This window comes from Mastacembelus armatus, chromosome 4, assembly GCF_900324485.2.
Source record: "Mastacembelus armatus chromosome 4, fMasArm1.2, whole genome shotgun sequence".
NCBI classification, from domain to species: domain Eukaryota; kingdom Metazoa; phylum Chordata; class Actinopteri; order Synbranchiformes; family Mastacembelidae; genus Mastacembelus; species Mastacembelus armatus.
Genome location: NC_046636.1, coordinates 18,725,999 through 18,749,958, shown reverse-complemented (window position 1 = coordinate 18,749,958; position 23,960 = coordinate 18,725,999). Strand labels below are relative to the sequence as shown.

At 40.5% G+C, this 23,960-nt stretch overlaps 2 protein-coding genes across 4 annotated transcripts in view; one reads left to right on the top strand and one right to left on the bottom strand.

The window, feature by feature from the left end:
- Positions 1 to 4,727, bottom strand: part of farp2 (FERM, RhoGEF and pleckstrin domain protein 2) — a 28,982-nt gene extending 24,255 nt beyond the window's left edge. For both annotated transcript variants that reach the window (XM_026304965.1, XM_026304966.1), the window contains exons 1-2: positions 4,482 to 4,727; positions 3,533 to 3,769 (exon numbers count right to left, since the gene is read on the bottom strand). In XM_026304965.1, coding sequence (XP_026160750.1) covers positions 3,533 to 3,733 — 201 coding nt within the window. In that variant the 5' untranslated portion in view covers positions 3,734 to 3,769; positions 4,482 to 4,727. The remainder of the gene's footprint in view (positions 1 to 3,532; positions 3,770 to 4,481) is intronic.
- Positions 4,728 to 8,329: 3,602 nt separating this feature from the next.
- On the top strand, positions 8,330 to 23,122 carry hdlbpa (high density lipoprotein binding protein a). Of its 2 annotated transcripts, none has more exons than XM_026304993.1 (28): positions 8,330 to 8,424; positions 10,505 to 10,576; positions 12,693 to 12,807; positions 12,901 to 13,067; positions 14,344 to 14,559; positions 14,668 to 14,874; positions 14,958 to 15,173; positions 15,279 to 15,485; positions 15,573 to 15,680; positions 15,786 to 15,890; positions 16,027 to 16,105; positions 16,209 to 16,348; positions 16,422 to 16,526; positions 16,603 to 16,716; positions 16,803 to 16,889; positions 16,969 to 17,100; positions 17,192 to 17,410; positions 17,586 to 17,807; positions 17,909 to 18,127; positions 18,250 to 18,388; positions 18,470 to 18,618; positions 18,689 to 18,793; positions 18,876 to 19,010; positions 19,219 to 19,362; positions 19,872 to 20,051; positions 21,268 to 21,384; positions 21,480 to 21,620; positions 21,701 to 23,122. In XM_026304993.1, the coding sequence occupies exons 3-28, from the start codon at positions 12,732 to 12,734 to the stop codon at positions 21,788 to 21,790; spliced, it is 3,819 nt and encodes a 1,272-aa protein (XP_026160778.1). In that variant the 5' UTR covers positions 8,330 to 8,424; positions 10,505 to 10,576; positions 12,693 to 12,731; the 3' UTR covers positions 21,791 to 23,122. The 2 variants fall into 2 exon arrangements, with proteins under 2 accessions (XP_026160778.1, XP_026160777.1); XM_026304992.1 differs by having other exon boundaries at positions 18,467 to 18,618.
- Positions 23,123 to 23,960: the final 838 nt, after the last annotated feature.

The window sequence follows — 23,960 nt, the reverse complement described above, 5'->3', positions numbered from 1 at the left end:
AATCACATATACTGAAAGTGCGTGTGAGTGTGCATGCACAGAATAGAAGTGAAAACAGACAAAACAAAGGTCTAACCCAAATATTATCCAGCCTGATTCAAATCAAGGTGTTGGGTGTACCTTGCATGACAGGTTAAGCACAGTTTACAAACAGTAGCTGATACTCTCCTGCTACCACTGGCTGGCAGTGAGCTCTCACTGAACTGCCTACCAACAGCAGGGTTGTGTTGGGGCTTGTATTTGGCACAGTGGGATGTACATTGTTTAGGCTTTTCCACCAGGAGATTTCCCGCTGACAGAGTACATTTTAAAGCTCTGCACAACAGTGACCAATTTCGCAAGTCTATGAGAAGACATTTCAAAGTTCAATGGCTTCTTCACTGCCTTAATGGCAACTTGGCACTGTGGCTTAATTTTACTACCTGGCTTCAGAACACACCTGTGGACAGCTGGCCAGGTCTTTTGTTGGCAGATAAGCACTACATGGTGGTAATCGAGATCACGTGTTTTGGCGTGCCTTCTGTCACCTGTGGAAACCAAATTGTTTCCCTGCTCAGACCTGAGATAAATCTGCAATAGGCGTGATTTCCTTGAGTCGCAGCCAATTACTCCCAGCCATTAAAAATGAGTCAAACTACACTATTCTAATATCACTTAAGCTCAAAATGGCATTTAAAAGACTATTAAATGTTGCGTTTGGATTGTCAAACTGTTTACATCTCAGCTACATCCATTTTTGTAACAAAAGATAACAGAACAGCAATCATAACATATTGTCACTGAGTTACACATGTTTTGTCATCTGGTTTTGACAAAATCAAAATGTGATTTCTGCCACCTTTCAAATTTCTAGGCCAAACTTTGAGCATAGCTTCACTCCTGAGTGTGTCCCCTCCCCCAACAACCCGGCTCAAACTTTGCACTGGCCATGACTGCTCCCTCTGAACTGCTCTTTTAACACTAGAGGCTGTCCCTCTGTCTCCCCCAACCCACTTGGTTGTCAACCTTGCTATTTATGTGCTTGTTTGCGAAGACTAAAGCAAAGCCTGCCTGGATTCCCTCCCACCAGTGCCCCGACTGTACTGCATTTTCACACAGCTAGGTTCCACATCCCACCCTCAGTCTTTTTTGCAAGTTTTGAGTTGGAAGTTAAGGCCAGCAAAGAGGCTGGCTGAGCTGGATAAAAGAAGCCTGTGTTTCCCTGCCCTCCCGGCCCTGCCTCCCTGTCCAGAAACCACAAGGCTAAGCTTTCTCCTGTGCTGGCTGTGGGAGGGGCCTATGGACGAGAGCCATGCAAACAAATGTCTGCTGATGATGACCATGCTGGGTACCTGCAGCAGATAAAGGCCAACAGATCAAAGCACATGCACTATGATCTGATTTGCCTGTTATAGTTTCAGGCTAAATGCATTATATGTCCATAAATCCATATAAATTATCACCCCATATGTTTAGACAGTGCACCATTTCCTCAACAGTTTTAACCTACAGTGTTTCACAAATCACAAAAGCAAAATGCATGAGAAAGACAAACCTAAATATGCCTTACATGGCTATAAGAGAGCAGGACTGTATTTATACCTCACTATGCAACCTCTGTTATGAGTGGCGGGAAGTGTCAGGTGATAAAGACTGTGCACAAATGTATAAGATATTTGGACAGCTGAGCAACCATACTACCACAATGAGAAGAGACTGTTGCTTGAAGGCCACAACCATTTCAAACATCCAACACTGCAATTTTGTATCTATTTTTGCTTACAGTATGCATGGGGGGAAACTACAGTCCCAACGTAAGAAACATTATGCTTCTTCATTCATTATTATTTTAAGTTATTGAGATCAAAGATACTGATGCTATATCACATGGGCAGTTATTCTCAAGTGGAAATGAAATATAAGTCGTCTAGCAGATGCATATCTCTGTAGGCATTCTGTGCACACACATAAACACTAATCGCCCAGCAGCCCACGGCTCCTCAGACTGAATGAACAGAAATATTAAGCAATGTAGGCCAGTGGTGAAGAACCCAGTCTCAGAGAGGCCATCTTGTTCTTGGCAAATTGCAGTCTGCTTGATATCAGGATTCCCCTCTTGCAGCATTGCATTTCTGCCTGCCACCTCCTTTCAACAGCATGTCCTGGACTTACTTTGAACTATGCAGGCTAACTTCAGTTGTCTTTCAATACAAGACGCTCAATAAAACTGACAAAAATGACAAAACAGCAGCCAGACTGGCTACCAGACAAATTAAACTTGTGTCTGTCACATTCTATTATCTTAAGACGTTGAAACAACATATGGTGCATAAGATTATGAAATGTCCATCTCAGCAGTGGCCCCAAACTCCATCTGCCAGAACCAGTAATGTTGCGGCTATAAAAGGATTTAGGACCAAGTAGTTACACAAGTTAAACACACTAAACTATACTAACAGAAATAGCTTCCAAGTCCAGTGATATTATACGAAAATTGAAATCCCTGTAATATTTGGTCATTGACATGGTTGTTTATTAATTGAAAGGGCTTTTATTTGATACCCCCCCCCATCCACACACACACCCACAACAGGAAACTTGCTCTGATATAGTGGCTTCCTTATTGCTTCCTATTTGTGTCCTGAATGACTCCTGCAGCACGTTGGCAAGTTAACGTAGGAAAGCAGTGTAATTGTGGATCTAAACATTTGTTCAAACCAACTGCCAGTCTTAAATGGGATTAACTCCTCTGTACAGTAATTACAATGAAAAGAAAAAAAAAAAAACAAGAGCCAACAATCCTGGCTTACAGATTTACTCCTGTTAAACTATAACTGTGTTAGTAATTCAGCACTGTATGCAAATCTGTTGCTTCAAAACAGGGATAAAAAAAACAAAACAAAACATGAAGTTTCGTGTGATCGGCAGAGCTCAATGTCAGTATACTTCATCTGTATGCCTTTACTTGCTTTAGCTGTTGTGGGGACCATGATATTGGCAATTAGAAAGAGGAAATTTTGTTAATCCTGTGCTGTCTGCCAAATAAAGACAAATATTGCCAAAGAGAGGCTGGAAAGCATAAATCCTGGTGTTGTGTATTAAAAAGCCAAGTCTGTCAAATAAGCATAGCTCTTTTCTAATTTGCCTCAGTGTAATATAAATGCACTCAGGAATACACAGGTTGATAACTCAACAACATATGAGGACACAGACTTGAAAACCACTTCAGGTAATCAAAGAGGGAAATGTAAACACATTCAAGCTTGAATGATCCAGCCTTAGGACCAGGAAAGAAAACTACTACTACAGAGGCCTTGAGCAGAAATCACAGCTGAGAAACTGTAAGTGCCTTGTAGGGCTACACTATGTTGGCCTAAACAGAAGCCTTAAGGGGGAAGAGATTTCAGCACCAAATCCGTGCGGCATCTGTCACCAACTCTGCTACATGCAAGCCTGTGGCTATAAGGCATGATACCTCCAGGTGTGTAACAAACTGCAGACTTAGCGCGGTGTAAATACACAAGGGTGAAGGAATCGATAGTGTGCAACTTACGTCGATATCAAAGAACTCCTGGGAGTCGTCCAGCCCCTGCACACGGATTTGTAGTCCTCGCCCATGGCTTTTGCTCCCGCTGACCATGTTTCCACTGAGGCTCTGGCCTGGCTCCAAAGTGCTGATACCAGCATTGAACTGGGCCCCCAGCCTTGTGCCAGGGGTCTGCAGGACCCGGTATGAACCCTCTATCTCCCCCATTACTGCTCAAAGCGGCTTCCCTCTAACACCCCACTCCTGGGGAAAAAAAACAAAACAAAAGAAAAAAAACACAGGGGAGGACAAGAGAAATCACTATCAAAGTTATGAAAACTTGCAAAACATGAGACATTTGTGACTAAAAATTATCACACCGTGTTAGTCGCTAAACAGACGTCTGTGTGGTGGAGTAACACTGAAGTTTTGAGTCCAGGTGATGACTGGTTTGGCCAGTTTTTTTTGTGTGTGTTTTACTTCAAAATGAGTCCGAGGCCGTTTACGGACACGTGAGTCATTCAAAATACGTGTTAATATTAACATTCACACCAAACTTCACGGACGGTACTGCCATTCAACAGCAGCAAAGATGAAAGCCTTACCGAGGAGACGAGCTATAAATACGAAAAGAAACCACCACCGTACCGACTTGCGGTTATTAACGTAACGTTATGTTGCATGTGGGCCTAACTGGGTCAGCAAGACTTGAATGTTGCGAGATTTTAAATCGAGAGAAAAAAAAAACATGAAAAAAACTATCTGGAACCACATGTGCGAACCACACGAAAGTCATCAAATTGTTTACGGTGAAGTTTATTTTGTTTCTGAGAAAGGACCTCGGCAGACACTGGTTCACCGACGAGTAGCGAGCCAAAGTATTAATACGCTTATCCGTGTCTTCTCTTCCGAAAAAAGTCGTCACGCTAGACTCTCTAAACATGATAGCATGACCATAGAGAAGCTTTAAACTTACCGTTTTGGCCGTAGGGAGACTAAACGCTAAAAGTTTGTAACATAGAAAAAGACACCACTCCAGTCCATGGTCGTCGTCGCCCAAAGGAGAGCGCACACTCAGACTTTGTCATTGGCTACAGCAGTCCTTTCGTCCTGCCATTGGTTCAAATGTGGCTGAGGATTGTGGGCTCAGGAGCGAGCGTTTACCTTCCCTTTACTCTAAATAGCTTTCGAGCATGGAGAACAAATGCAATGCAATTATAGGCCTGCGTGGTTTGGATGTGGTTTTTTTAAATAAGTTCCCGTTGGAATTTTTTTTTTTTTTTAAAGTCGTCGGTCTACGCGTGTTTTCCACACCCAGAGGAAGTAAACAGTTTATTCTGATTTGAATGGTACTTATTTGACTTGAGGCCTTTATTTTGACACGTTTAAGCTGTGAAACAAATGTGGATTTTCATTGCAAAACTCCACATAACATACATTTAGTACCACACTTTGCCCTGAACAGTAGGTGGTAGACTGTGCGTCCCGGCTGTTTGTCTTTCAGTGCGTCAGAGCTTGATTACATCAGTCCTGATGAAACTGACGGAGAGTTTGCACACACGTCCATTGTTTATTGGCAGCACTTGAATGATAAGAGTCTGATTGAACAATATCATGAAGGACGGACACAGTTACTTCTGCCATTGTAATGGAGCGCCCCCTGCTGTCCTTTAATTGAAGAACAAAGTTGCGTTAGACTTCAAAAATGCTTCCACCTATCCCATAAGGAAAATATGCTAGCCTACATTTACATTCTGTAAATCAAACATCGTAAATATCAATTCTATTTATTAACATGTTAATCTATTTATCTATCTATCTATCTATCTATCTATCTATCTATCTATCTATCTATCTATCTATCTATCTATCTATCTATCTATCTATCTATCTATCTATCTATCTATCTATCTATCTGTCTGTCTGTCTGTCTGTCTGTCTGAATGTCTGCATACAATAACATCTGAATGTCTATCTATATCTATCTATCTATCTATCTATCTATCTATCTATCTATCTATCTATCTATCTATCTATCATAAGAAATATGTAATAAAGTTTGTCATGCTGTAATAGCAATGCTGTGTTACTTCATATGTGTGTACAATATAAAGTATAAGCAGCCCAAAAGCTGTTTTAGTTAGCTTTATAAATGTCTGGATTCATTAATTTGCTTAAATATTTTATTATTGTTAATTGTATGTTTATATTGCTGAGAGGTAAAAAAAAAAAAAAAGAAAAGAAAACATGTTTTCAGGAAGGAATTTTTTTGTCAATCAACTTCTTTATTTGAACCAAAATACAGCCATTATATTATGGGTTTTATTCCAAGCAAATATTTGAAAACTTCTTATTGTTGGATATCTGTGTTCTCTCCGTCACTGATCTGAAAACCCTCATTAATTTTGTCATTCCACCCAGCTTGTCTTCTTCCTTAATAGATGGCCATATTATACACATAACCTGGGTCTTTCTTAAATTTTTATCAGGTTTATTATTCTCATATCATGGTGTTATATCTCTGTTTTGCTGATTTATGGGTTACAGGAGAAATGTAAAAGTGGTCTCTAAATACCCAGTCCGGAGTCTGGATTGTCTTCTACTGCATGTTGTCTTTTGATCTGTGTTTATTATTTTCAAAGAGGCCTGGGCTTGCTTGCAGTGCCCAGAAGCAATGCAATTATTCTGACAGATGTCTATGTCAGTAGTGATATCAGTGTTTTGGGATAAACACAATAACAACAACACAATACATTACAATAGTATTTGACAGTAGCTTTTTCTGCTGAAACTATGTCTAGTGATAGGCTTAGAAGTTATTGTATGCAGTGTATTGTAATGGCCACAGAATAAATAGTCTATCTCTTTAACTCAAGTGATGATGATACATTTGGCAAAAGCCAAATGATGTTTGTTCAGCCTCATCACTCCAGGTTGTACTGTAGCTCCTTAAGCTTATTGTACCTTTCCTGGGCTCCTGCTGATCTCCGTGAGTCAGACACCAGATTCCTGCTGTCAGTAGTGAAGGAGACAAGAGAAACACGTTAAAATATTTGAGATGATAGTCAGTAGGCTGCTGGCAGCTTTGCAGAACTAGGAGGCTTTGAGATACTCTGCTTAAGATTCAGTAGAAATATGCAAAGTACAATATAACAGGTTTCACTGGGAATTCCAAAGCCAACAACACTACATGCTTCACTGGACACTGCCATTTTCCATCACAATTATTTAAAACCCTAAGTACTTGTGAGCCACACATAATCACCAACAGAACAGCCTATTTTGTATAAGGATAGGCCAAACATCCTTATTTCTAGGGCTGTACCAGCTTGGGGTATTTTTAAGTCACTGTGTGATTCACAATACTCGAGAGAGGCCAATAATCTGAAATCAGTATTGATACTGGGAGAGAAAGTGTGGGAACTTTGCATTTCCATTTATTTATGTTTGCAGAATTAGCTGAGTCATAATCAGTGGCTTCATCCTGATTGATGGGTTTTCAAGCTGACTCCTGCTCAAAGACAGCTCATGGAAATTTTGGTCAAATCTGGAGCAATACATTTACTGTGTGTAGTTCTTTTTGTGCTGGTGTAAGTGAGATGCATAAGCAGTTATCAGGGCTAACTACAAAGGCCAAAGTAAGCCTCCAGCAATCTCGAGATCTGGTGGTTCCATTTTCACAAACAGACCATGTTGCAAGCTATCCAATACAGAGCTTTCCCAGCCAGGGACCTGCTAAGTTTATTTGCAAGTAAATTAACATAAAAAATGTATGATTCTCACCCAGCAGTCCATTTTTATTGCTTTGTTTGAACATCTTAGGTGTGCTGATCTACACATATATATTTCAGATTGTTGTTGTGATTGGTGGTTGAACTACTGTTGTTTTTATTTCATGCCTGTTACTGTTGTAGCTGGGTAGCTACACAGGAAGACTACTGACCACTATGTGGAAGCTACAAGAAGTGGAAATAAATGAATACAAATGTAAAGAAATCATTTCGTAACATTTGCAGTGATCTTCTACGATTTAGTGACATGCTTATATTACTGACACAGGTTCCTTCACAATTTACTCATCAATGGCCTTTCAAACTATCATGAGATGTTACTGTAAGTAACATTGTCACTGTAAGTGAAGGAAGTCAGTGTGTGCTAACAAGAATCACTGTTTTACATTGTAAGCAGCTGAACTATTGAGTCATACATTCATAGACACATTTCCTTGGATAATATTTACTTTTATTACTATTTTTTTTAGCAGTCCAGTCACAGAAAACTGAGCACTCCTTGACCTTGTGTTGTGTATTCATTAACAAACAGCTGGGGGATGACTAAGACTGGGGATTGTAACCTGTCTGAGGTCATTTGAGAGAAAACATTTCTGTACATGTTTATGATGGAGGCACTTCTATTTATTGCTCTTTCCCTGATCCACAACAACAACAACAACAACAACATTGTGTTCCTGGACTCTGTTCATAACCTTGAAATGGACTGCTGGCAGGGCTCATCATTTATTTGCTCTTATACTGACACTGATGGATTATCCTATAATAAATATTAATAAAAGTTATTGATAGGTTAAAACTTGGCACCTCAATCAGGTATTTTGTGTAAGAAGAGCTTTTCTCTACTTGATCAGCACATTATTAAGTTCCCCAATGTTTAATGAGTACTTCAGCGTTAAACATATTCTGTGCTGTGTGATTTTTATAAGCAAAATAACTAAAATTCAGAAAGCTTGACACTGTTGGAAATGAAAACAAGTTCTTTGTAATCGGACTCTGTCGTGACGTTGGAGGATGTGATTGGTGGGCGGCCCCGGTATATATCCGTCAGGCTTCAATCCCACCTTCTCGCCAGTGGAGTTTCATCTCAGCTTCTGCACCTTCAGGGCAGACGAGAACATAAAACAAGTAAGTACTTCACAGTTTTCTGCTCAACGTGGCTGTGCTCCCACAACAGACGACTCCTGGGCCCGTTGTAATGACAGGGTGGTACTTATTGTGCAGACAGTTTGTTGGTCAGAAGCTTTTTAAGGTTGCACACTGTCTGGCCTGGCTCCGTGTCATTGCTCCCCCGCTCAGCTGTGTGCCTACGTGGACTTAGCGAGCTAACGTTACTGGAGCAAACTGATGGAAGCTAACATTAGCTAACTTGTACTTTTTACGACTTAGTCACATTATATAAAATGTCACGGCCGCAGTTTGTGCGTGCGGCAGAATAATTTAATAGTTTTAGTGTTTAGGACACTGCTAGCTTTCTATCACCAGCTAGTTATGGTACGGTTTTAAGTCCTGTGTGTGAGAGCCAAGCTAATAGTTACCTATTAGCTGACGCTACGTGTCACAGTCGGACATAGCACAGTCAAAGTTTTTAGCAAGTTTGCTAACTAGCTAGGGGTTTGACACTAGTATAGTGATTTTTGCTACTGAACATCCCACTTCTGCTAACAGGGAAACGTGTATACCAAACACCCGACGTAGCCTTACTCTCGTAGACAGTTAAAATAGTAAGTTTGCCTCGGTTTCAGTACATTTTTATGGCTGACCAACGTTAGCCAACACGACGGCAGCTAGCACTAACTGTCGTGTTTCTTTGGCAACTGTCAGCTAACGTTAGTTGATCGTAACTTCATATCGTGTTAACGTTCACACTAACCAGCCCCTCAACACCCATCATCTGGGATTTGGGTATCTAAGGTTATACAGCTGCGCTCGAAGGTTGTAATTCAGCAAGTTTAGCGAGCTGAGGAGCCCGTCAGCGCTAACTTGTTAATGAAGGCTCTCAGGCTGGGTGACACGCTAACACTTGGTCAAGTTGGCTCAACGCAACAATGTGTGTCTGGGCTCGTCACTAGCTAATGTAGTTCTTGGTTTTAAACTCACCACTGCACCCATGACGGGGTATCCTTAACTGACTGTTTTCAGTTCATACTCTGGGTTTTAATGTGCTGAGATGTTTTTAAACTGACTCTTGACACTAGTTGCTTTTATAATAACGTCAATGGAAACGGGTCCATGTGTTGATGTCTGTGCTAACACTACTAGTGAGAGGTGGCAAGTTAGGTCTTATTTAGTGCCTCATTTTTCTTCACTGTATATGCATAAACAAACATATTATATGGCCAATACAAAAGGGGTTCAACATTATAAAAACAGGATGAGCAGCAGTGCACACAGCTTTAATGGAAACTTTGACTCATGAATACCGTCCGAGTTAGAAGATATTGGTAACGCCAAAGGCAAATTAGTGACATAAATCCAAATGTTCCGATGACATGCACAAACTGTCACACCGTGTCAAACTATGCAAACTTTAATATCACACCCTTTTAATAGCAAACATTCACTGTATAATTTTGTTGGCTCTTGCCTAACTGGTACACCCAAATCTGCTTCATAAATTACCAGGTCTGTTGTGTATGACAAGGCAGTGACCAATTATAGAAACCAGATGTTTGTCAAGGACATGACGTTCCAGTGGAACGTATGCTTTACAAGTTCTGTAACATGTTTCTTGGCATCTGCATTATCTGAGTTCTTCTGGGTTGTTTGTCACTTCTACATGGCACTACAGCACTATTTTTCTACTGATCTTGCACGAACCAGGAGTATCAAAAATATATTTGTTAGGCCTCAGTAAAGTCTGCTTCTGTTTAACATTCAGAATGAAGTTTGACTTTCTAGTTGTATTGTGATGTCTTTGCTGTTTTTAGTAATGTCATTAAGCATTTATTAGTTTTATGTTCATGGGGCATGTTCAGTATTAATACACATGTAAAATGGAAGTGATTAGGATCATAAATGGAAATTGTACAGCTAAGATGTGGTATTTTGGGGAATATGGTTTTCTTTATGTGCATACAACACTGTAGCATCTAATTTGTGCAAAGTGTTTAAATTAAGGGCCCTTACCCACCTTAGATATTTCTTTGAAACTGCAGCACCATACTTTAGTTTTTTCTAAATGATCTTTTTATTTTCTGGTCTTCAGGCAAAAGCTGGCAGGCTGACGGGAACTTGCATCTTTACAGGACGGATTATCTGGTAACTGACCATTTAGCTGGTAAGCTGATGAATCTTAAGCATTTAGCAGCATTTTGTTTATTGGACAACACCTAACCCCAACTGCAGTAGATTTCTAAAAATGTTTTTCCTTTGTGACATTTGGCACCAGTCACTCCTGTGTTTATGTATATTTTGAGTAGTCTCTTTCTACGTACTTCATTTTTTTGCTTTATAGTTGTAACGGGAAGAACTACAAAAAATTTGAGAAACATAGCCCAGATATGATGTGACATAAGAGAACTTTTCTCCTACAGGATTTTTAAAAAAAGAAAACTAGCTAAATGTTCTGGACAGTTTCATAGTCCCTACGTCTCACACATTATTTATGCAAGCTAAAACAGGCAGTGAAAAAGGACATTGTTTTAAGCCTCAGACAAGACTGCAACTGGTTTATTTAATGTGCACTGTAAAGTGTTAAGGTCTTGAAATAAACACATGTAACCTGATATGTTTAACTTGGGAGTGGCTTTGTTTTGTTTTTTTTCTCCATCATTGATGACTTTGACATGTTATGTACCTTTTCTTGCCACAAAAATGTCAGTTATAAGACACACCTCAAATTATTTTACTGTTACAAAGTTGTCCATATGTTAAACTTAGTACCATGGACAAAAATGAATTGTTGTTATGGCACATGGGTTGTGCTTCTGTAAATCTCTTTGTAAAGATGCTTGTTTATACCAGTGTTTTAAGTGAAGGTAGTTTGCGGACTGGAGTTGTCAATAAGGTCAGTAAACGGTAATGGGCATAGCAGCTTTAGGTTTATGAAGCCTGGTGAGGAAGACAGAAATGTATATGTGGGCAAATAGCCTGCTAAACTGATGCTGACAATGTTAAAACCTGGAGTCCTTAAAATGCCTTTGTGAGGGGGGGAAAAAAAAAAAAAAACTGTCAGCAAGTTCTCTGACATCTGGTAGTTCTCTCTGCTTTCAGATGAATTTCAGGCATGCTTTAGAGCAACACAATTCAAATTCCTTTGCTCCTGTTGGCCAGAAATTTGAAGTCTCTCTGCCAGCCAGAAAACAGAGCAGTGCCTCCTGATCATATATCGAGTTTCATCGATAGTGAAGTGGAATTCAACTTAAAGCAGAACACTTTCCAAATTCAAATCAAAATAGCTCCAGGGTGTGTTTTATAAATGTCAGGTTTTGTTTTTTCCCCCCCCTCCTTGTAAGGCATTGTTCAGTTCGACAGGGTAACACCCCCCCCCCCGTTCAGTGTTAACATACAAATGGATCAGTGTGGTGACAGTTCTTATGATAGCACTGGCCAAACACCTTCAAACAGAAGATAGTGTGGTTTCTCCAAGAAAGGTGACATGTACTGTAGATGTATCACAGCTCACACCAGTATTTTCTTTGTGGTGCAAAGTAATGGTCTTTTTACTCACCACCATAACATATGTTATCGCAATACTGACAGTAATGTGACAAGAAGTGAAATTGTTCTGTCAGACATTGCTTCTTTTGATGAACATTGATTAGATATTGGTGGAAAAATCCAAAGTCCACCCATGATAAGCCTATATTGTCATGCTGAATGTGTGCATGTGACACTTCAGAGGATAGTCTTTTTTTTTTTTTTTTTTTCTCTCAGCCATTCAAACATGGGCCTGGGTTATCTAGTTTTAGCTATCACAACAAATGTGTTTATACAAAACGGTGTTCTGTAGTTTAAATAAGGAACCTTTCATATCCATATTCAGCTGATAGGACTAATGTGCAAAGCAACACAGGGCAGTAACTGGTTAAATCTGAGAAGCAGCTTTAATGTGTCGTTGGCCTAGCTCAGATGTGCAGTAACACCATGAGTGGTGATGAAATCCTTTGTGATAATCAGATGTAAAGTTGCAGTTTCAGGTGGACTGATGTTAGATTTAGGATCCTGTAATCTCAATTTCTCTCTCTCTCTCTCTGAAAAATGCTGTTTGAAATATTATCTATTTCCCTATAATATTATACTAAGAAAACAGCAATAGCTGAGTGTGTTAGCTTTTGTTAACAAACCCAGAAACCTCGCTCCTCATCGTAAGATGCTGACTTACACAAGAAGGCCTTCTAATTATGCTATGTTTGTCTTTTTGCTGCTTTGAAAATGTCAAATTTTGGTTTCAGTGGCACACTCGGACTCTGTGTTAACGTGGGATCTCAACCATGAGCTCAGTCGCTGTACTTACGCAGGAAAGCTTCAATGAACACCGCAGTGGGCTCTTGCCAGAGCAGAATAGTGGTGAGCATTTGGATTTTTCAGGATGTTTTATTTGTGAAAAGCAAATAAATGTGCTCATGTTTTGTGTTGTTCCACCCCCACCTCTTTCCCTAGCTGCTGTGGCAGAACCCAGTGCTGGAGAGGATGAGGATGCCTTTCCTACCTACAAGGAAGCCTTCCCACCTCTGCCCGAGAAGACAGCCTCACCTGACGGGACTCAGGAAACTGCCACCGCTTGGACATCAAAGATCCGTCCTCTCAAGTCTTCTATTATCACCCAGGTATAAGTTATTCTTGTAAAGTAAAATCTGCATATTAAATAAAGAGATTGTCAGTTGTTGTGAAATTTTTGTTTTTTTTGTGTGAGCTGTCGTGCCTGCACAGTCCTGAAAAGTTGGAACTAATACAACTACACAAGTCTCTAATGTAATTAATTAGACCTGTACTTTGTGTACCCTACATTTTTGTTTTACAGTAGTTATACTGTAACATGTTGCTTGGTCAATTTTCAGGTTTTGCAATATAAATTTGAGGTCATGAAATGATTAGAGGCTTATGTTTAAATGATTCTTTGACGTATTAATTTTGGATAGGTTTATTTTTTTAAAGTTTCTAAACATTAAAAAAAAAAAAAAAAAAAAGGTTCAATTGTCTTTTAAAAACTATAGCCGCATAATCTCCAATAGTGTCACCAGCTTAAAAGGATAAGATCCAGCAGTATAATTGGCCTAGTGTGCCAGACCCACTCCTTTCTTAGCAAAAGAATGTGGGTCTGCAAACTCTGACAGTCTTTTCCACCGGCCTCAAAAGAGCTGGGCCAATCACAGCTGTTTATCTGCAATGGGGCAGGCTTCACGCTCCAGCAGTCCAATCAGATTTAAACAAGCCTTGCACATATGCCCTAACTTGTTTGTAACTTTTTTTTCAATGCCAGTCTCAAGTCCTCCAATCTTTCTACATCTGGCTTTTGGTGTCATTCACTAGCATCTCTACTCCACAGCACACATCATGTTCTTCATTTCTGATTGGTTTATACTGAATCCATTGGCACGCCCCCTAGAAATTGAAAAATAGTCAATATAGTACAGTATAATGTCCTTGACATCTTTTAAAACAGTTGCATTTTTTTGTGTGTTGTGTGCTTAGCAAGGAAGGCGAATTTGTCTGGACATTGCGCCAGTGTTCATTTAAATGCTTAAGTGGTCAAAAATTAATTATTGCTTAGTGTTTTTTGCATTAGGCCTGACTTTCCTGTTTTGGTGATACTAGCAAATTACTGAATTTCCCCCCCCCCCTTCTCCTGGTTTGCCCCTTTCAGTTTTCACACTGCTCTCTGTGAACTCATGGGGCTTTCTGTGGTTTACAGAAAACTCATTTGCATTGCCATTTCGTTATGCACAACAGTTTTTAGTTGTGTACATATGCAAGATAAATTCCATTTATTAGTGTAAACATTTATACAATTACTCTGTGGTAAAGCACACTTCATTCCATAATTACTATCTTTTAGTTTACAGGGCCAGTGTCAGCACTTCTAATTGTCTCTTTATGGTTTAGGTTTTCCATGTGCCGCTAGAGGAGCGTAAGTACAAGGACATCAATCAGTTTGGGGAAGGAGACCAAGCAAAGGTCTGTGTGGACATCATGCATAAGACTGGAGCCCACCTGGAACTCTCCTTGGCAAAAGATCAGGGTCTCTCCATCATGGTCTCTGGAAAGCTGGATGCTGTGATGAAGGCCCGTAAGGAGATTGTGTCCCGACTGCAGACTCAGGTCAAAAGCAAAGAAAAATTTTTTTTTTTTTTTTTTTTTTTTGATGTTTCTACATAGACATGGTTAGTTAAAGATAACAATGCCAACTGTACATTTTAACGCTAACAGGCTTCAGCTACTGTTGCCATCCCCAAGGAACACCATCGTTTTGTCATTGGCAAAAATGGGGAAAAGCTTCAGGAGCTCGAGCTCAAGACCGCCACCAAAATCCAGATCCCACGACCTGACGACCCCAGCAACCAGATCAAGATTTCAGGTACCAAGGAGGGCCTGGAGAAGGCAAAGCATGAGATCCTGTTGATCTCTGCTGAGCAGGTAACATGGCTCCTCATACATGCAACTATTTCATTTTGAAGACTGCCTGTATAACTATTTCCCTTTTGGTTTCTGTTCTTCAGGACAAGCGTGCTGTGGAGAGGATTAACATTGACAAGGTGTATCATCCATTCATCACTGGTGCCTACAATAAGTTGGTAGGAGAGATGATGCAGGAGACTGGTGCCCGCATCAATGTTCCCCCTCCAAGTGTCAATAAGACAGAGATTGTCATCACTGGGGAAAAGGAGCAGGTGGCCCTAGCTTTGGCTATGATCAAGAAGGTTTATGAGGACAAGGTATGCTAGAATTATTACAGAGGTTTGTGTTAATACAGATTGCACTGAGAAATCTTTTCTGAGATTAAATGCTATATGACTCATAAATTATTCTTTTGTGTGTAGAAGAAGAATGCCACCACCATTGCAGTGGAAGTGAAGAAATCTCAGCACAAGTATGTGATTGGCCCTAAGGGAAACACCTTGCAGGAAATCTTGGATAGAACTGGTGTCTCAGTTGAGATCCCACCTTCTGACAGCAGCTCAGAAACTGTCATCCTTCGTGGGGAGCCTGACCGCCTGGGTCAGGCCCTCACTGAAGTTTATGCCAAGGTAAAAAAAAAAATAAAAAAAAATAATAGTAATTAGTTTAAAAACTGAGGAGAATCAGGAGCAACCTAAAGATGTTTTCTTTCACAGGCAAACAGCTACACTGTTTCCTCGGTCTCAGCTCCTTCTTGGCTTCATCGCTTCATTATTGGCAAGAAGGGGCAGAATTTGGCCAAGATTACTCAACAAATGCCTAAGGTATGTTGAGTGGAAGCTGATATTCCTACCTCTAACACTTTAAATAAGTGCTACAACCACAAGGTTTAATGTTGTACTCCCCCCCCCCAAATGTACTGAACACAGGTGCACATTGAGTTCACCGAGGGAGAAGATAAGATCACCCTGGAGGGTCCCACCAAAGATGTGCAGATGGTGCAGAGCCAGATTGAAGCAATTGTTAAAGATCTGGTGAATATTGATTTTTACCTGTTCAGTTATGTCTTGGGCCCACAACTAATGGGTTCTTCTAGGTTCCTATAGTTGGTGTGCTTATAATGGTTATCAAAAGGAGGAATAGAAAATATTTTCCTGTATTCTCTAATAGGTAAGCCGTATGGACTATGCAGAAATCAGCGTGGATCCCAAATTCCACCGACACCTGATTGGAAAAGGTGGTGTTAACAGTAAGTACACTGTTACTGTCAAAAGGCACGTGTCCTGAGCGGTGTGACAAAAATGGTGTCTGCATTGTTTTCAAACCATATATATTTTTTGACTTATTTATAGTTAACCGCATCAAAGAGCTACACAAGGTAGCAGTCCGCATCCCCCCTGATAATGAGAAAAGCAACCTGATTCGTATTGAGGGGGATCCCCAGGGTGTACAGGAAGCCAAAAAGGAGCTGCTGGAGCTGGCGTCACGCATGGTTGGTAGAAACTCAGCAAGATGCTACCAATTAGATCCAGATGTGCCATTACTAAATGTACTATCTCTCACAGGAGAACGAGCGTACAAAGGACCTGATCATTGAACAGCGTTTTCACAGAGCCATCATCGGCCAAAAAGGGGAGAAGATTAAAGAAGTGCGCGACAAATTCCCAGAGGTGAGTCTGTTGTTACTGGTTGGTATATATTGTTTGATTGTCTGTACTGAACATGTACTTAATTTATGTGTTTCAGGTCATCATCAATTTCCCCGACCCCGCACAGAAGAGTGACATCGTTCAACTTAGGGGCCCACGAACTGAGGTGGAAAAATGCTCCAAGTTCATGCAGAAGATAGTGGCTGAAATGGTATGCCATGTCAGAACATTTTAATTCACCTGGTACAGATGCCAAAGTGTAGTTGAATGTTAACCTTCATTAATTCCTTGGGTCAGGTGGAGAACAGCTATTCTGTCTCAGTCCCCATCTTCAAGCAGTTCCACAGAAACATAATTGGAAAAGGAGGCTCAAACATCAAGAAGGTATTCAGATATTCTGTACAGCTGAATAAAGGTAACCTATCAAAGTTTGATTTAACAATTGGCTTCTTTTGCTTTCTAGATTCGGGAGGAAACCAACACAAAAGTTGACCTGCCTGCTGAGAATAGTAACTCAGAGATGATCGTCATCACTGGGAAGAAGGCAAACTGTGAGGCCGCACGGAATCGCATCTTGGCCATTCAGAAGGAGTTGGTAAGAAAGCCCAGCACACAGAGCTGCAAGTATTTCAGCAGGTGTTTCCAAATCTAGTACAGATGCCTAATTGTTGTCTTACTGTGTTTAGGCAAACATTACAGAGATGGAGGTATCCATTCCTTCCAAACTGCACAACTCCCTGATTGGGTCAAAGGGCCGCTTGGTGCGCTCAATCATGGAGGAGTGTGGTGGGGTGCACATACACTTCCCCACTGAGGGCTCAGGGATTGATAAAGTCACCATCCGAGGCCCAGTAGAGGAGGTGGAGAAAGCTAAGCAGCAACTGCTTGGCTTGGCAGAGGAGAAGGTTTGTAGGAATGTCTCCAATAAAAAGTTGAACTGGTGTTCACCATTAGGCAGGGGCAGGTGATGGAGGGGATGGGGGAGGCATTTCTGTGCTTAATTGGTTGTACATTACCATGTGCTGAGAACTTCTTTGTGCTCTTATTTGTCAGCCTAACACCTTAAATGTTTTTCTTCAGCAAACAAAGAGTCACACTGCTGAGCTGCGTGCAAAGCCAGAATACCACAAGTTCCTTATTGGAAAAGGTGGCGGAAACATTCGTAAGGTTCGTGACAGCACCGGGGCCAGGATCATCTTCCCCACCGCAGAGGACAAGGACCAGGAGCTCATTACAGTGGTTGGCACTGAAGAGGCAGTGCGAGAGGCTCAGAAAGAGTTGGAGGAACTTATCAAGAGCTTGGTGAGATTCAAAATGAGTCCTGAAGGTATCAGGACACCTAAACCAAAGCTGTGGTTTGCCCACTGTGCCTACATTTTTAACTATGTATTCTTGGGTTACAGGACAATGTTGTTGAGGATACTATGACGGTTGATATCAAGCACCATCGCTACTTTGTGTCTCGCCGTGGCCAAGTCCTTAGAGACCTCGCTGATGAGTATGGTGGTGTGATGGTGAGCTTCCCTCGCACAGGTTCTCAAAGTGAAAAGGTCACCCTCAAAGGAGCCAAAGAGTGTGTGGAAGGAGCCAAAAAGCGCATGCAGGAGATTGTTGATGACTTGGTTCGTAGCTGCATTTGTTTTTTTAATTTTTTGTATTTTAACCACACCCTCTTCCTTTCTTACTTTGAATATAACCAGTTTGTCTTCTTTTTGTCTTCCATTTATACACTTTTCATTTCCAGGATGCTCAAGTGACCATTGAGTGTGTGATTCCTCAGAAGTTCCACCGTTCTATCATGGGTCCCAAGGGCTCAAGGATCCAGCAGATCACAAGAGATCACAGTGTACAGATTAAATTTCCAGAGCGTGAGGACCCACAAGGTAAAATCTTGAGCAGTGTACTAATAGAATTGAAGGATGAGGGACATTTTCATCAAACCTTGTGTGATTCACTTTTAGCAGCACCTCCTGCAGAGCCTCCTATTCAGGAGAATGGAGAGACTAATGGAGAAGTGAAAGAACCTGTAGATCCAAACGCACCCAAAAAGTGTGACGTGATTGTCATTTCTGGTCGCAAAGAGCGATGCGAGGCTGCTGCTGAAGCACTGAAGGTTGGTATTAAGAACAAAAATTTGTTTCAAATTCTTGGAATTTTGTTAATTGATCTGTCTTTTTGCTTAGGCCTTGGTTCCTGTCACTATTGAGGTGGAAGTGCCTTTTGAGCTTCACCGATACATCATTGGGCAGAAAGGAAGTGGAATTCGCAAAATGATGGATGAATTTGAGGTGTGTTGTAGATTTTGTCAACATAGGAATCCACAGGATTTTAATTATGCTTATAATTCTTGAGCTATTTGTCTGCTTCCAGGTTAACATTCAAGTGCCTGCTCCTGAGCTCCAGTCTGATAAGATCTCCATTACCGGCTTGGCCAGTCACCTTGACCGTGCCAAAGAGGGTCTCTTGGATCGTGTCAAAGAGCTGCAGGCCGAACAGGAGGATCGGGTTGGTATTGTCTTTCAGATTTACATTGTATATTAATGAGCTTCTATGGTGCTGATTGACATACCTGCATACACCAGTTATCTCCAAGTTTAACTCAAAGGTCAACCCTATAACACTGAAGAAGAAAGAGCCTAATCATCTTTAGCAGTAAAAGTAAGGTGTCAGGCTCGTTTAAGTTCAGGCATTGTTTCCATCATCTACTTTTCAGGCACTCAGGAGCTTCAAGCTGACCATCACTGTGGACCCCAAGCATCACCCCAAAATCATTGGCCGCAAGGGTGCCATTATTACAAACATCCGTACTGAGTATGATGTTAACATCCAGTTCCCAGAGAAGAATGATGAAAACCAGGTGCAGCATTTTTCCTTTTTCCTGACAGATGCCTTTTGCTTTTATTCTAAATCAAAAATAAGAGGCAGAAAAAGTGAGCACTATGTACTACATGAGCACAGCAGGTGGTGCTAAATTACCAGTTCCTACTGTCAAAACTACTCAGTAGAAAAAGAATCAGATTTATTGCCAAGTATGTTGGGCACACAAGGAATTTGACTCTTAAGTGATCCTCAGTGTATTTGTCATAATTACTTAAGAATTAAATACCAGTAGGAGAAATGTCGATAGTACTAAGTATAGAAGAGCTGTGTACATTTAGTTTAGGATTTCACTGTTATTGCACAAATTTATTAGCTTTTACCGGGGGGTTATTTCCTGTATTCTGTTGTACATAAATGTATTAAGTTGGTTACTATTTTGCCAAAGAGGTCATTGTCAATAAATTGAATGACAGAATCTGATATTAGTTGTTTTTGCCACTGGAATAGTGTTGGTGTTAATGTTAAATTTACTGCCATTTTCCACAGGATCAGATTACCATTACAGGGTATGAGCACAAAGCCATAGCTGCACGAGATGCCATCCAGGCTATTGTGGATGAACTGGAAGAGATGATCTCTGAGGAAGTCACCCTCGACAGCAGAGTCCATGCCCGCATTATTGGAGCACGTGGCAAGGGCATTCGCAAGATCATGGAGGAGTTTAAGGTAAGGTGAATGAGGCTGTAAGTTTCCTCATCAGTAAGTGAAAACAGAAGTAGCTCACTTGGAGTGAAAGCTCCACATACCTTATAAGCACATTCTTATCTGATGTATTATTTCACTACTTGGTAGCATAAAAGGATCTCCATTGGCTTGTAACATATGAGGAATTAACCCAGACGTAATGAAATATAGAACTAGAATAGACATATGATGCTTGTAGAGAGTGAAGGCATATGAGGCCAATCATAGAACAGGTGGTTTATTGTAGGCCTTGTTCATTATTGCAATGATAGTGTATTTTAGCTACACAGTTCCTATGTCTTTCTGCTTTGATAGATACACAACTACTGTTTAGAATACAATAATAGTCAGCAACAAATATATTTATCGATTAGTTTAGAGCTAGTGATGCAGCACACAGTGAGCCGCTGCAGAGATTCTGAGGATTGACACAGGTCGCTATGAATTAAATGTTTGTCACATAAACTCTCATTAATTTCATGAGAACCACATCTAGAGATAGTCTGGAGTTGTCATTTTAACACATGCAGCCATAGCAGGAGAAGCAACAGAGCTCACACAAGTGGCAGACTGAAACATTGATTTCAGGCCGTTGATTCAGAATGCGACTCCATCCCAGGCAACTTTGTAAATGTAAATGATATTGGTGGACAAGCAGGATGGTTTCTATGTACCACGGTTGTGTGTGGCCCTCTTTTTTTTAAAAAAAAAAAAAGTATTCATAATGTATTTTTATAATAAAGACTTTTCTATTCTTTTGTAAAAATCTGATTAATCCATTAATCAAACATAATGGATTGGTTATTAAAAGTTGTTTGTTGCACATGTTCATATTTCAATGATGAGAAATGGGAATTTTTTTTTTTTTTTTTTTTTTTTGGTCAGCACTAGTTTAATCCCCCACAAAAATGCATCCAGTCACACACATGGTCACACTCACAAAGGAAGATGATGATTGGGCCAGGGTGGTCTTGATTGTCCCTTTTAGTGAAGGTGGAGTATTAGAACTCTTGTAATCCCATTAAATCAATGAAGCAATAGGGGTCCTTCTTACAGGTGAAGATTTAAAAATTGAAAGCAAAGTTAGACCTATGGTGCCTCGGTGAGGGCCCACCTCAGAAAGCAAGAAAACTGTATCTCTTAGTACTTTGGAAAAAAAATCCAGTTTTGACATACCTTTGTATACACCTTATTTTAGGTTGATCTCAGGTTTCCCCAGAGTGGAGCAGCAGACCCCAACCTTGTGACAGTCATAGGGCGCCCTGAGCTTGTTGATGAAGCCATCGACCATCTCCTTAACCTGGAAGAGGAATATGTAAGCTTTTCATGGCTTCTGATTTATTTATTTTTTGAAGTGTAAGAAGTGACTAATATGATTTCCTGACACACTTTGTTGTGCTTTTGTTTTAGATGGCAGATGTTGTGGAGAATGAGGCAAAGATGGCTTACATGAGACCTCCAGGGGGTAGCGCTGCTGCCCTGGATGAACAACGTGGTCCATCTAAAGGCTTTGTGGTGAGGGAGGCTCCCTGGACCACTGGCAATGAGAAGGTAAGCATTTTCTCACAAGTCTGATACTGTTCAAAATGACAGTTTCTCCCTTTCTAAATCTGTTTTTGTCCGACTCTTAGGCTCCTGATATGAGTAGCTCTGAAGATTTCCCCAGCTTTGGAGCCCCAGTGGCAACCAAGACGTCCCCCTGGGGACCAAAGCGCTTCTAAGCCGTGCTGCGTCAGATGGGCCTGAATTTCACAATCTTCCCCATCACTGTTCTCCTCTTGACCTGGACTGACCGCTGACCCTAAATGTCTTCAGTTCTGAGAATGTCATCCTTCTCTTGTCTTTCCTGGTCTACCCTTGCAGATTCATCAGTCTAAAAGTGCTTTTCAGATATGGTAATTGACATGTGAGCCATCTGCATTAAACAATACTGTCTTGTGCTTTAAAAAAAAAAAAAAAGAAAATGTGATGGATGTTGTGGTTGAGACTACATAGTCTGTAAAAGACTGACATTTAAATGTTGATTGGACCTGACGTTTCATTGTGGTTTGTTATACCAAATTTAACAACGGCAAGACTTTTTTTTTTTTTTTTTTTTTCTTTTGTCCCCCCTTATATGAGCTGCTCTTCTTACTTTCCTTCACAGGGTGGGGTAATGAAGTTGAATTACTTCTGGTGTGTTCACATGCCTGACCAATCAGGGTCCAGCTACTTCAGTATCCCACCCCTCCTGCTTTTACTCATGTAGCCTAGTGAAACTTGTCAGATGTTAGCCCTTAAGCACAGCGTATTGGTTGTCCTCCATCACATTTCCAATTGCTTGTAACTGTGCTTCTGTGAATATGGTCAAGTAGTGGCACGTACCTTGTAGCCTTATGAATTGGTAAACTCTATGGGTGGGGGGTGGGGAGGGTCGATTTCAGCCACTGCAGAATGGCACCAACTCAAACTGCCAGATGCTTGGAGATCATGCCAGGACTAAACTTCTTACAACACTAGGCCTAGAGCTCCAATGTGTCAAACCTCACACTAACTGTTGAATGAACTTTTTTGACATTCTAAAGTAAATTACTCTACAAAAGAAAATGTGTTTGAGCAAAATAGCAGACCATGTCGTGCCAACTATCTGTCTAGTGATGTCTTGTTACTCATCCTCTATATTGGGTCAGTGTCCAGTCCCTTTGTCTTCCAGTTGCTATGCAGATTGTTCTGTTGAATAGCAATTGTCCTTTTTATCAGCCTTACAACTAGAAAGATACAAACCAGGTAGACACAATGTCAAGGTGTGTCTTTATTGGACAACTGGAAGGTATGTTTATTGTTCCTTTGTGAAAGCTCTTGGAACACTTTCTGTTATTGTAAGTAGTTCAATCTTGCCTGAGGAATGCAGAGTTAGCTTGCTAGCTGCTACTTTAACATCTAGCATTGGCCTACCTGGGTTTATATCCTCCTAGCATTGAATGAAAGATTATGCAAATACCATTGAAGTGAACGGTTACAGATGACACTGGAAAAGAAATTCTCCAAAAAGTCAATAAAAATTGAAAATCTTTCTTGTGAATTTGTGGGTCTGTTCTGAACAGTGAAGTTGATCATATATTCATAGACTATAATTCCCACCAAAAAAAATCACTCTTGGCACATTCTAAATTCATGCATTTATGCATTATAAGTATTTTCTGGCCTCTAATTGTTTAGAGACAAGTGAATAATTGTGAGCTAAAGTACAAAGAGCCCCAACCTTTCAATACACACAAGATGTTTTTTTTTTTGTTTTGTATATACTGTACTATAGATTAAATAATTTTAAGTTTGGATGATTGAAGTCAAATAATTAAACTATTAAGATTTTGCAATTACATTTATGTTGTACTAAAAAATGTATATCACTAACTAAAACTATTCAAATACTTATCTACATTTAGCCTGATAGTGATAGTAAAGGAGTCAATTGATTGACTCAATTGAGTTTCATCTGTTTATTACTTTTGGGGTATGCTGGACTAAGGGATCACCACTGGATCATTCTCTGAGGACCATGAATGTCTGTGCTAAAATGGGGTCGATGGACATTATGCTTTCAAAGGTCTAAGCAACAGCTAAAATTAAATTCAGGACCCACTGAGCCCTGAAAATACAGTGATACTGTCTGTGGAAACAGGGCCATAACTGTCCTATTACTCACAATAGTAAGCACAGTATTTACGGCCCAAGCACCCTAAATACAATTATTAGTCTCCTGCTACTGAAAGGGGCCACTTCTGAACTGGTTCCCATGGGCAAAAACTCATGAAATTTAGTTAAGCCCAGGGACTCCATGGCGCCCCTTCTGTCAGTGAGTCTTGTGGTTGGCATGTAACCTACTTTCAGCTACACACACCAAACCTGGTA